The sequence below is a fragment of the Venturia canescens genome, chromosome 1, assembly GCF_019457755.1.
Source record: "Venturia canescens isolate UGA chromosome 1, ASM1945775v1, whole genome shotgun sequence".
In the NCBI taxonomy this organism is placed as follows: Eukaryota; Metazoa; Arthropoda; class Insecta; order Hymenoptera; family Ichneumonidae; genus Venturia; species Venturia canescens.
The window spans coordinates 22,408,429-22,422,367 of NC_057421.1; the positions used below are offsets into that span (position 1 = coordinate 22,408,429).

Sequence of the window (13,939 nt, forward strand, 5' to 3'; positions counted from 1 at the left end):
GAGAGTGGAAAAATGTTCATTTTATCGTACATCCAGACGAACGTCTATAACTTTGGATGAAACCAACACAGCTCGATATTTCTTTCGAAGAACTAGTTTTCAGTGTTGATAAAAACGACTAAGTTTTCGCTACTCCGTCGGATATCGCGAAGACTAGTTTTCCTCGTTTTTTTATTCTGCCTTCAACCAGACGCCGGCTCCAGGTCCGAATAACCAGAAACGAGATATAATAAGTTACTGCTTCAAATAAAGGATTGTTTCGGTTTAGATTTGTGATGCACTTCTGCAAACTTACAAATAATTTTTTATGCTACACGGAGAGCATTAAACGGTAATATTTAGCGTGAAATTTACTGTACCATTTATTACCATGATAAGGGTTTGACTGCATGGACAAGTTAACGAAAAGTACTGTAAAATCTCAAAGATTTTACAGAATTTTTCATAACAGTAAATATTGCCGATAGGACGTCAAAATTTCCTAAATACTGCTTGGAATAATAAATATTATTTAATTTATAGGAAAATACAATTTTTCTTCCACAATAATATCATGAGTTGCAGCTCGTCGTCGCACTGTCGTTACTGGACGGTAATTTTTCAGATTTAATTCTCTCCGTGTAAGCATCAGTCTTTAAAAAGTTGACCAAACAAATGTTCCACGTGGATTATGGAATAACGCGAAATTCTGACAAAATGGGCAACATCAAAGTATTTGAGAGCAAGCATTCCAGCAAGCATGGAAATGAACAATGTACACGGGGCTGTTTCGAAGGTATGACGAACCGGGCTAGAGTTTCCCCCCTGCTCATGACATGGCTTACTTTGTTGTAGAATTTGTAACGCACAAAGTTTTTACAACGTTTCAGTACGATTCATGAAACGATAGAAATTGTAGGAAAAGTGGTCTGGAACTCTTAGGGACACGCGAAAGTCTTCAACCCCCACTACACATTTGCGCAATAATCTCTTTACTTTTTACAGATTTACGAACATAATAATTTAATGTTTAACAATGTATGGTACAAAAGTCTAAATAATTAGAAATTGATCAAATTTGGTGATGGTGTTCTTCAACATCAAGTGCGAAAACACAATTTTTTTCAAAATTTTCTTCTACTTAGTTATCGAGTATATCGAGTAATTACGCATTAAAGCAGATTTCTTATGCCCGGAATGTATACCTATATGTATATGGAAACGCTATGCTTATCCACGTGAACTTTAGTGATCGATAATTGTACAGAAGAAAAATCTTAAAAAATGTGTATAGTCAAATTTGGCACTAAAGAATATGTTCACCAAATTTTATAAAATTCTGATCATTTTGAAATTTTTTATGTTTTTAGCATGGTTTAGCATGGCAACATTGTAATCCTGTACCAAATATCCTTAAGGAGGGTGGATCGCGACGATACAATGTTGCCATGCTAAACCATGTTAAAAATAATAATAATTTCAAAATGATAAGAATTTAATAAAATTTGGTAAATGTATTCTTTAAAAATATATAAGACAATATGAATTTTTTTAGATTTTTCTACCACATAGCTCTCGAGTAATTGAACACTAGAGTTCACGTGTATAAGCATAGAGTTACATATATACAGTTATACATCTCGTGCATAAGAACTTCGATTTAACGCTCAATTATTCGATAACCATTTGGTGAAAAAATTTGAAAAAAATTGTATTTGTACACAAGATGTCGAACAATGCTGTCACCAAATTTTATAAAATTCTGATTATTTTGATTTCGTGATCCACCCTCCTTAAAGTGACCGAAAGTTGAGAATGAAAAATTAGTTGTAAAGCTGGATGTTCAGGCTTTAAATTCGGAGAGAACGCGGTCTGTCTTATCAGCAATGCACACAAACAGGGAGAGCTCTCAGCTTTATCATGCAGAGGCCAGTTATTCCCGGATGAAAATAATCGGATCGAAGGGGCTTCTACTTACGAAACTGTGCAACTTTCGTAGAATTAAATATCGGGGTTCACGTTGTTAAGGTAGGACCGATTTATCAACAAAACTATGTTCGGCTTTTGCATAATAAGTCGCGATTAGTGCTGGCAATGGTCATACACTTCCTCAATTGAGTTATATAAAGAGCGATGGAAATTTTGGTAGAGTAATTCCGGACCATTCAACCGTATTAGGACGCCAGCGCAGTTGTAAATACGTGAAGTTTTTATAAATTATAATTCCTGACAAATGTTTGAGAGTCGTAATTTTCAAATGGATTTAAATCGTACAAGGAACATTTAAAAGAAATGTTTCTAGACGCGGCACCGGAATCATTGATTTTTTTTTTTGCGTACTGGGATCGGTGACCCTCAAACAATGACTCCTGCTCAGTTTTTCTCGAAATACGCAGGAACAATTGAGATGTAGTTGCAGTTTGACCTGCACGGAGAGAATAAAACGGTAATATTTAGCGTGAAATTCACTGTAAAATTAGCCGGATATATTTGTGTGCGGGGACAAGTTAACGAAAAATATTTATTCCAGTAGCGCACTGTTAAATTTTCAATATTTTGCGGAATTTTCAGTTTTATAATAGTAAATATTGCAGATTGTGAAATTTACGGTAGGTATGCTAAAATTTACAAAAAGTTTAGTTAATTTTGCGTCGCATCACGGTCAAACGTCTTTGCCCTAACGTAGGCATCGATCACTCGTTTCCGAATTTCGTAACACACCGAAACGGGGATTTACACACTTCAACAAAGGGCTGAGCATATAAAAAGAATGGGGAAATAGGCCCATGTAGCACGACGCTGAAATTTGCACGACGCTGGAGTCCAACGAAATGAACGAATAAAATGATTGGTAATTCATCATTTTTTTATTTGACGAATCACTGAGGTGGGATGAAAAATTACGAATTGCAAATTCGGCAGGGAACAAAATTGGAGATTTACTGGAATCGTTCGAGAGTTTTTTTACATCATTTTGTTGGACTCCAATGTTGCAAACTTCAGCGTCATCGATGTAGCGACAAGACACTCCAACATGTCCCCAGCATAGCCGCATCGTAGCATAAACATTCGTACGAAAATTTGTACAGTGCAGGGCGGTAAAATTTGCCGTGACGTCAAAATTTATTAAATACTCCGGTAAAAGTTTCTACTGTCAAAAATGAATATTATTTTAATAGAAAAATTCCATGTCTTTCCCATAATAATATGATGGATTGCAGCTCGTCACCGCACTGTCGTTACTGAACGGTAATTTTTCAAATTTAAATCTCTCCGTGTACGGAACGATTGAAATTGTCCTCGTAAATAAAAACATACACACATCGATGCATGAATAGAAAATGGTATTTTCGTTGGCATTTACCCGATAATGAATATCAACCAGGAAATATTCTGAAAAAGTTTCTAAACTCTGGTACGAAGTGATGCGATAATTATAACTTGCTAATTACTCTCGATGTTCAGTGCTAACGAACCGTAGTAAAGTTGAGAGAAATCTTGACAATCGCGACTGTGCATGTATACCAACATGTTTTTTTGTTGTTGTTGTGAAGAAACGTGGCGGCAGCTAACATTATTCTCAACTTTGCAACATTCCCATCATTGATGTGCTGTTGTACCTACGTACAATGGAAACGCAACATTCGATTTCAACCCGATCGAGGGCACATCGTCGCAACGTAGTCGAGCACTCGATGTTCGAAAAAAATGGGATACTCGTGACACTGAAGTTTGCAACGTCGGAGTCCAACGAAATGATCTAAAAAAGCCCTCCAATGATTCCAGTAATTCTCCGATTTCGTTTCCTGCCGAATTTGCAATTCGTAGTTTTTTAACCTGCACCGATGCTTTGCGAAATAAAAAATTGGTCAATTAAAAATATTTTTTTCCTTCATTCCGTTGGACTCTAACGTTGCAGACTTCAGCCTCGCTTCTATGGCGAGTTATCAGCTATTTGAGGAAGAAATTGCTCGCCCATTCGAGGATACGCGTCTGAAGTCAGAATCTCGGAACCCTCGGGGTGCACCGGAAACTTTGTAGTCGCTCTGTTTTTCACAGTAAATTCGATAAAATTGAGCTTTGCAGCTTGCTGCCCTGTTAAAGCTGATGTTTCATCAGAAAAAGTGCGAACCGAATAATCCTAAAAAAGTCCACGAGAAGAGGACGATTTGGCGTGCTGAAAAAAACTCGTCGATGTCGCATTTGGTGAACGGGGCGGTGGGCGACACGCTTCTCCGTAATGACGGATCGCTGAGCGTGTCAATTTTTTGCAAACGCATCCAGTTTTTAACGACACCCCGTGCGTTTCGCACGTTTACCGAAACGCAACTGCGAACTGTTCGATTCGCTTCCGAACATAAAAAAATTAGAGTCGGAGGACTAGCGACGAAATTTGCTGAAAAGTATCGATCCGGTGTTCGTGAGTCGGGCAATCCGTGCTCGCGATCAAATTGAAATTGAGCGTTGCCTTGCAATTGAACGTGACTGCATTCACATGTATCCAGCAGCATTGAGAGTGACTGATGAGGAATGTTTTATCACTTGAAGCCCCGCGAGTGCATATAAATCCCCTTGAAAATCCTCCACTCAATGTCTCATCGCATGATCCTAGGTCGGAATGTGTGCTCGTTCCTCTTAATGCAGGAATTACAGCCTTGATCTTCGTGCGGCATTCTCGTGTCGGTTCGTTTTTGTTTTTGTCCCTCATAAATCGGAATCTCAGGAGAAAACGTTCGAGTCCGTTAAGGAGAGTGGATCACGAAATCAAAATAATCATAATTTTATAAAATTTGGTGATAGCATTGTTTGACATCTTGTGTACAAATACAATTTTTTTCAAATTTTTTCACCAAATGGTTATCGAATAATTGAGCGTTAAATCGAAGTTCTTATGCACGAGATGTATGACTATATATAGGTAAACTCTATGCTTATACACGTGAACTTTAGTGTTCAATTACTCGAAAGCTATGAGGTAAAAAAATCTAAAAAAAATTCATATTGTCTTATATATTTTTAAAGAATACATTTACCAAATTTTATTAATTTCTTATCATTTTAAAATTCTTCATATTTTTAACATGGTTTAGCATGGCAACATTGAATCGTCGCGATCCACCCTCCTTAAGGAGTTTCGATACAGAAGTCTAAATATTAATAAATTGATCAAATTTGGTGATAATGTTCTAGATAGATTATCTAGTCTATCTGTCTCCATATTATCATTGGAAGTTTATAAACTCGAGATTTTAGCTGTTCGAAATTTTAGTCATTCCAACATTTGATCCCCACCCCTGTAAGAGCGGTTTAAAAAAAGCTCCGAAAACCGTCGTACTCGAGTTAGAAAAATGCGTCAGTTGTTCTGGGCTCGTTTCTTTCATGCTTGGCGCCGAGCCACCGCTACTTCTTTTCATAAACTTATTCATTACGATCGTCAAACTTTCACAACTAAAATACGATCGAAATGGTCCCAAACGATGCAAATAACTTGTTATAAAATCACTTCCGAGTAGTGCATTAAAAGATTTCTTCCTTATTGTCTTCTCGCTCAGTCAATTTTTCGTACCTGATTAGCACGCTGATTCAGTTTATAGGTCGCAGAGAAACAAGATTCATCCTCAATTAAGCCTCACAACCAAATTGGATATGATAATTGAGCTCTGCTGGAGAAAAAGGCGTATCGTGGCATTCCAATAGTGCGAAATTGGACACAATCGTTCGCAGTAAAATTGCGTTACAACTGAATCTTATCGAGCGAAATTTCTTTTCACGATTCTTATCAGAACTTTTCTTATGTCAAGCTGGAAGCTTTTTTTCTTGCTCAGATCAATTCAGAAGAATATTTGGCCGGAACGGAACCGACCTGCACCTGACCTCTGGCAACAGTTCAGACACTCATCCGCCAAAGTAATAATTGTAACAAAAGGAGCTCGTCTTTCAAAGGTTCCAATGATGCAACGAAACGTCCATTTTGTAGCGGGATCGATTTATGTGAGAGTGAAACTTGACATGCGCTGGAATCGGGTGTGAATTTTTTCTTCTTTCTGTCGTCGTTCATTGCTTTGAAATGAGTTTTTCCAGCTTCTTATTTAAGCAGAGATCATGTCCAATGTGCCAGGATCTTTTTCGAAATATCTCCATTTTTTACCAAGCGTCGAGATAGAGCGCGTACGATATTCGCCTTCCCTTTTTCCCTCCATCGGACTCCGGTTCATCCACAGGCACCTTCCGTTTTTTATTCGTCTTTAAAAAGCGTTGTAATCGCTAATTCTCGAACCGGAGAATTGTGTGACGTTTGCGTGCTTCCAACTTGACATGTTTGAATGAAGTCGTATTCCGAGTGGCGCGTGGCCAAATATACTTTGCAGCAATGTAGATACGATGAGATTAAACCGGATGAAGAGCGGATCGATACTGTTAATCGATACGACACCAAACTTCGCAACTCCGGAGTACAACGAAATAAACGAAAAAAAAAGTGCAATTCATCATTTTTTTATTTCACGAATAATTCATGTGGAAAACTAACGAATTGGAAATTCGGGAGGAAACGAAATCGAAGAATTACTCTAATAATCAGAGCTTTTTTTTAGATCGTTCCGGTGCACTCGAACGCTGCAAACTTCAGCGTCATGAAACGAGCCCTATCGTCCGGCATACCAAGTACGGTTATCTGGGGTTCAAAATAATGACTCTGAGCCGCGCAGCTATGGCTAGAGAAGTGGAAAGAGGTCTGTGTATCGGCAATGTTGACGTACGTCGACACAGGAACGAGCTGAAGAGTTTTCTCGCTGTGTGACGCACTCGAGGAGAGTGACGTTAAAGAAAGATGCGAGCCCCACGTCCGCTAGTCCCTTCTTACCGGCACAGCCAGTAGTGAAAGAGAACAGAGATAGAAAGTTGGAAAAAATGTGGAAGAGCGAGAGAGCTGGAGAAAGAAGCAGGAAGCGAGAAGAGAAAGAGAGAGAACAGGCGTCGCCCTCCTCCATCGTGGCGTCCAGACGATCGACCCAACGGTTTGACGATGCGACCTACCATATAGCAGCCCCGGGAGCTGGCCAGCAGCCGCACTAAACCCAAAGAACTCGAGATAGGAAGAGGAAAGACTGCGCCAGAAAGGCATGGCTTTAACGATGGCTCAGCATAGCGTATAGTTATCAACGATCTATTCCTGCTCCGTACGAACCATTCGAAGCTAAACAAACCTCGGAGACAACCATCTTAATTCGAAGCAGTTGATGCTTTCGATCCTTTTGCGTGCAAGTCGAAAATTCGTAACTCCAACTACGCGTAAATGCTTTTTTAACCCATTTTTTGGACGTTCAATTTTAACTTAGGTTTGCAAGGTTGGAGTCCAACGAAATGATCTGAAAAACTCTCCAACGATTCCAGTAATTCTGCAATTCTGTTACCTGCCTAATTTTCAATTTGTAGTTTTTTAACCTGCAGCGCGATGCTTCGTGAAGTAAAAAATTGGTTGGAAATGTTATTTTCGTTAATTTCGTTGGAGTCCGACGTTGCGAACTTCAGCGTCGTATTTGACGTTGGTTCAATATATTTGAAGAATTCGAAATGTTTGTATTGACAAATTGAGAAAGTTGGAACTTTCGATAAATGTTTTCCATTGCGGTATTTAAGCCGGTTCGCGGAGAGCGTGTAATTCTCTTCTGTCGAATCCATTCCCAACGAAATCGAACCTGACAACGAGTGTAAAGGCTTCATCGATGTCCGCAAAAATATTTTTACTCCGCATCTTCAAGAGCAGAGATTTCCACTTTTTTCCTAGGCTGCGTACAATGTTGTAATTGCCAGTTGAAACTTTTACCGAAACCTCGCAAGCCGTAAAAGCCACAGGGCATATTCACAAGTGAACGCGTAATTAACTGCGTTCCTCATCGAGCCACGAGCCAGTGGTCCACCTTCCAGAGTAACCCTTTCCGCTTCGAATCAGCTACGAGTCTGTTTTTTTTTTTACTCGCTCGAAATCGAACGCCACCGCGTGAAAATCACAAGTGTAAAGTTCTACTTTAGCGATTGGAATGGGTTTTGAATTGCTCCTTCCCAGAAGTATGAAAGAAAAACCGAAATAATGGCAAAAATAATGATACTCGAAATATTTCAATAGAAATGCGATTACTTCGATTGCGAAGTCTGAATTCGTGCTCCGACTGGAGACAGTGAATCTGTCAACAACGATTTATGCACTTCGGGCTCCCTTTTTCTCCCCCTGTTCCCAGTGCACAGTTCCAAAACTCGATTTATCCCGACGAGTAATCCAAATGGATAATTCGATTTTCAGGAGGATCGAGTTATTTCATATTCGTCCCTGACGCAACTGACAGGCGTGCGGTCCGTACATGATCTTTCGTGTGACGCCGCTGTCCACGTTTCACATCAACATTCTACTGCTGCGCGTTTGCAATACTCGCGCGCGATCGTTCGCTCGTATATTGAGTTTCAATCACATTCGGAATCGAATCGTTTGAAATTTCCATGATAACTGTGCAGCTTCTTTTGAACCCGAATCGGCCATTATAGATCCTGCGTAGAAATGCAGCAACCACTCTCAGCCATTTCGTTGACCCCTGACCGCGATTTGACGATCCAACAGAATTCTTTTTCCACCTACTCCATTTCGGATCGGGATCGAACAGTTTTTTCAAACTGACTCCAAATCGCCGGATTCCTCATGAAAAGGAACTCGTTGAACTCAATTTTACCAAAATTGCCAACGAGTGCAATTATTCTGACGAATCTGATAAAAACGCAATGGAAAACGACACTGAAGTTTCCAACGTTAGATTCCAACGGAATAAACGAAAAAAAAAAAACATTTCTAATTCATCATTTTTTTATTTCCCGAATCATTTTGATGAAGGAAAAATTACAAATTTCAGATTCGGCAGCAAAATTGGAGATTTACTGGAATTGTTCGAGAGTTTTTTTACATCATTTCGTTGGGCTCCGACGTTGCAAACTTCAGCGCCACAATCGAAAAAACATCATTGGAAATCGCCCTATTTTTAGAAAATTAAAAATTTCTTATTCCCGCAAAGGAGGAATTACAAAAAATGAGAAAGCAAACTGCTGTTTTTGTGAGTTGATTCTCTTTTGAGTGTATTTTATAGTTCAATGTATACACTCAATCGTGGTGTGTGACAACTTTCAAGTCGCCCTGTAGACGAGCTCGAGACTCATAAAATTATGACTGTCTTCGTCACTCTTTCGCCTTTCTCTCTCTCTCTCTTCTTATCTGCTTCTCTCAGTTGTCGCGATACTCTGTCAGAACTTGAATTCGTGTTCACTAACATAGAAGTTGCATAATTTAGTCTCGACACAAGCATACGCACTCGCGGGTTAGATATATGAATATGTATAGAAGGGACTTGCTAAGCAAACGTTGAATGGCTGCAGCACTCTCGTCCCCGCAGAGACAACACTTGTGTCTCCATTGCACGAGCACGCCGTACGTATCGAGGCAACGAAGACGTTGGATAAGAGTCTGAAAGTTGGACTGCTCGATGCGGAATCACATCGCGAGTTTCGATTTTCAAATGTGCACACATTGGAAGCACCATTATTAATGTTTGACTGAGAAAATATTTTCAACATTGTTTCACATCGATGTTGTCGCTGTTTTGTTGATTTATAAATGAACGGTTGACTCGAATTTTCCATTCAAAAATGACTCGCGTCGACGTCGTTTCATGTACCGGCATTGAGAAAATAAATTTGCTGATCGAACAAAAGTTTTATTGAAGTGTGAAAGAGCGAATGAAAATCTCGCGAACTCGGAGGAAAATTTGACTGATTCGAACACTTTGTTGGCACAAATAAATACTTCTGACAAAGGATTTTTGTTGGACCAACAAATTTGATTAGTTTACCCCACTTTATTGATGCAGCTTGCTAAACATCGAATGAAAAGCGAAGCAAAGACTCGTTTTTTATGGTATTTTTATTCGTGTTTGTTGAAACGAAAATAAAATCTATTGAAAATGGAATGCAGGGACGAGGGGAGACCAAAACTCACCTCGGGGTGGAGCCGGCGGGGCCCGTTTCGGGGTGTCGTCCGCAGAAGGCGTCCGTTCCCTCATACTTAATACTTATTCTCTTTCTCTCGTCTCGGCGGAACGAAGGTGTTAAAACCTGCCGCCTGAATTTCCTTTCAGAACTCGTTCCCGAAGTTTCTAGCACAGGGGCACGCTTTTTCCGAGGTTTGTCTGCGAAAAAGCACAGAAAAAAACGGCACCTCTGCAGTTACGAGGGATTCACATACGTTAAACGTCATCTACGGTTAAACAACGACGATTAGCAATAACTCGCCTCGTTAAGCAACAATATACGAGCACAGCTTATCAAGACAGCCATTTTCTTGCACATCTCGGATGCTGATGACATTGACATCAAAGAGGTTCGTGCAAACAACGATTGGATTTAAAACATTATTTCTTTTTTGTCGATTTACAATTATAGTGAATTATATTCTATCGCTATTCTAAGCAGTCCACTCTACGTATCTAATCTAATGTTCACTCTAACATTTTATTATTTTTCTAAACCCCGAAGCAGTGAGAACGAAATTTTTTATATTTCAGCATTATTGTGACGCTGAAGTATGCGCAACGTTCGAGTCCAACGAAATCATTTGAAAAAACTCTCCAACAATTCCGGTTATTCTCCAATCCTATTAATTTGCAATTTTTAGTTTTTTAACCTAGACCGATGCTTCGTGAAATAAAAAATTGGCGAGTTGCAAATGTTATTTTCGTTAATTTCGTTGGACTCCAACGTTGCTAACTTCAGCGTCGCATTTAACTTTCGTTCAATATATTTGAAGCATTCAAAATATTTGTATTTACAAATTGAGAAAGTCGAAACTTATTTATATTTTGACACACGCAGACGATGCTATGCTTGCTTGTTTTAAGGTTGTCGTGCTGGGCTCAGGACGAAACGATGTCGCTGAGGTGACATTTTTCGTGAACGTCCATGATTCCTTTACAGATCAACTCGTCAAATTTCAAAACGATCCACAGAACGGTTATTTAAAAAAAAAATCGCCAAGTTGGAGTATTTGGTGTGCTCATCACACTATGTTTATGGGAATGTTCCGAACGATTTTCAGTATATTGTGGAACATCGGACTAACTTTTGGTGCCTTAAAAATAATCATTTAAAGTACCGATTCGGAATTATTAATGATTATAATCACGAATTTTTCCAATAATTGAGCACACCAAATATGAGAATTCGGAAACATGGTAACTGCAGAGTAGACGGCACAAGTGCTTCGTACCTTAGCGACATTTTTTTTCCCGGACCGATGTTCATGGGGCTGAGAAACAAATATTTCGATTTTGAGGTTAAAAACGGGGCGCGTAGCATATTGTCATGGGTGATTATTTACGTTGTTGCCAGTTCATCTTGCAATAATTGATCTCAACAAATTATCGAAAATAATGCCATAAACTAGTATAAATAATTCCTGTAAGCATTATAGTTTGTCAAACAAGAAAATTCTTTTAAACTGATGTGGATTTTTTTCTCGAAAAATTACATCAAATACGACGATGATTTGACGACAAACAGTTGGTAATAATTCATCGGTTACGTGCACGAAGCATGAGGGGCGCCCCCCTCACGCTTCGGCCCACAACAACCTTAAAAGAGTACGGCCAGGAAATTGAAAAAGATTCCTTTTCATCAAACTTCATTTCGTACAATCTACTTGAAATGAACCACCTTAAAAATTGATCATTCGAGAAGGTAGTTCTCATCTTGCACAGGGCATTATCTTAGTCACTACCGAATTTTCATTACACGATTAATAATTTAAGGGAGTATGACCATGAGGCCAAATCCGAGATATCGACTTGAAATTTTTCTTCAAACTGACCGAATTCTTGAAACGCGAGCTGGCGAATTTCGATCGGGTTTAAAGCGTGATCATAGGAAAATAAAATTGCACTGAATATTCTTTGAGCTTTTTCTTCGACCCTAGCAAATAGTAATACTCTCCCGAGTTCATTTTAATACAAAAACGGTTACAAATTGTGTGCTGAAACGATGCTGAAATTTGCAACGTTGGAGTCCAACGAAATGATGTAAAAAAACCCTCCAATAATTCCAGTAATTTTACAATTTCGTTCCCTATCGAACTTGCAATTTGTAGTTTTTCAACCTGCACCGATACTTCGTGAAATAAAAAATGAGTGAATTACAAATGTTTTTTTCCTCGATTTCGTTGGACTCCAACGTTGTTGGTCCAACTTCAGCGTTGTTGTGCTCAAATAATTGTGGCAACGGATTCGGATGTTTCGAGTCCTGAGGTTTTTTGAGCGCAATACTTTGGCAACAAATCGATTGATGTTACCAGTCATTTTGTTTAAAAGCCTGGCCAATTTCGAAGACGAAATGCTCTCGCATATATCAGTGCCAGCCATGTATTGCGATATAATTAAGTTGCACTAATTAACTTGAAGGCTTGAATTTTAAAAAGCCCTTCTCATCTGGCCATAAACAACGTTCATTTATAAGCTTTTTCCAATCCAACAAATGCACAATGCAGATTGAACGTTCGGACATATTTGTACAGAAATTGAACATACAGTTGACCGAATAATTAGATGATAACGATTCACCATAATATTTCCTCGTTGTCTAATGTAATTAAATCGCTCCGTTTCAATAAATACAGCGATTATTCCATAATTCATGCACGTTCGAGAATATTTCACCGCTTCTATGAAGCCAATGAATAATTAACAAAAATATGTGCCGATTCTAGTGCGAAAAAAATAATACTATTCGTTTTCTAGATAATAAAAGAAAGATACTTTTATCATTCGCATTAACTACGACGAGTTTATAAATAATACATTTAATAATGGATACACAATTACGTAACATGAGATATAAGGTCACAACACGTGACTTTAAATATGCCTAAGATGCAGTAATAATTAAAATACGAAAATTTTTAGGCACGAAAAAGGAGAAATATTCGTTCAAACATGAGCTCACTTAAAAAGCGTGTGTACATAGTCATTGATAATCGATTGATCCATTTCTGCGCTTACAAAAATTTCGTTTCGTGAAATTCGGATTTGTGTTAGAAAAAGGGTACGGACAGGGAGGAATTATAAAAACAGGTGAATATCGTTCACAGACGATGAACGTAAATAGTGAAACAACGAGGTTCAGAGAAAAATATCATGGAGAAGAGAAAGAGCGAGAGAGAAATAAGAGTATAGACCTGTTTATAAATTCTCAAGGGAGCAGAAGCCACGAAGAGAAAGCGATGAGAAAAAGGCGGAGAGAACGAAAGAGAGAGAACGAGAGATAGAGAGAGAGAGAAGGACTTCGAAACCCCCAAGGGCGCTCCTTCCTCGACGGAAAGTGGAATAAGTGGTACAAGGGATTGCGAACACGTGTACCGTGCCAGGTCATTCATATTCTCTCTCCCTTCGTCTCGTTTTATCTTTATTCTCATTCTCTTTCTGTGTGTGTGTATGTGTGTCTCACTTGTACTCGGTTCCCCGTAAGAATTGCGCTGAGGTAGGAGGACAAATGTCCTGAAGGTCGTGACCCCTTTCCAAGGAAATTATTACCAAACCCGCAACTGTTATACGTCGAGACGAATGCTGCAGTGTGCACTTTAATCAGCGTGCACAGGAAAACGTACTCGTTAGTTTTTTCTCTTTTCTATACCGTTCAGTCACCATATAAGAAATGAGTAAACTGCTCGGTATCTCGATGGCTATCTTGAGGAAGATCATGCGGTACTTGTGATTTGAAAAAGCAACTGAACACTTTTTTACTCTTTTCATAATCGAAGAAACGATTAAAATATATTCTCGAAATTATTGAAATTATGTGCAACTTGTTTGTTGAGATTGAACAATTTTTAATATTATTATTATAGCGGTTTTAATACTTTCGAAGTCAAATCGTCAAG

At 38.8% G+C, this 13,939-nt stretch overlaps 1 protein-coding gene across 2 annotated transcripts in view; it reads right to left on the reverse strand.

Moving 5' to 3' along the window:
• Positions 1-13,939, reverse strand: part of LOC122405580 (uncharacterized) — a 74,156-nt gene that overhangs the window by 41,712 nt on the left and 18,505 nt on the right. The window contains exon 2 of one of the 2 annotated variants that reach the window (XM_043410452.1): positions 10,013-10,202. The exons of the other annotated variant lie outside the window; for it this stretch is intronic. Within the exon in view, the coding sequence (XP_043266387.1) occupies positions 10,013-10,076 (64 nt within the window). The 5' untranslated portion in view covers positions 10,077-10,202. The remainder of the gene's footprint in view (positions 1-10,012; positions 10,203-13,939) is intronic. 2 annotated transcript variants of the gene reach the window in all.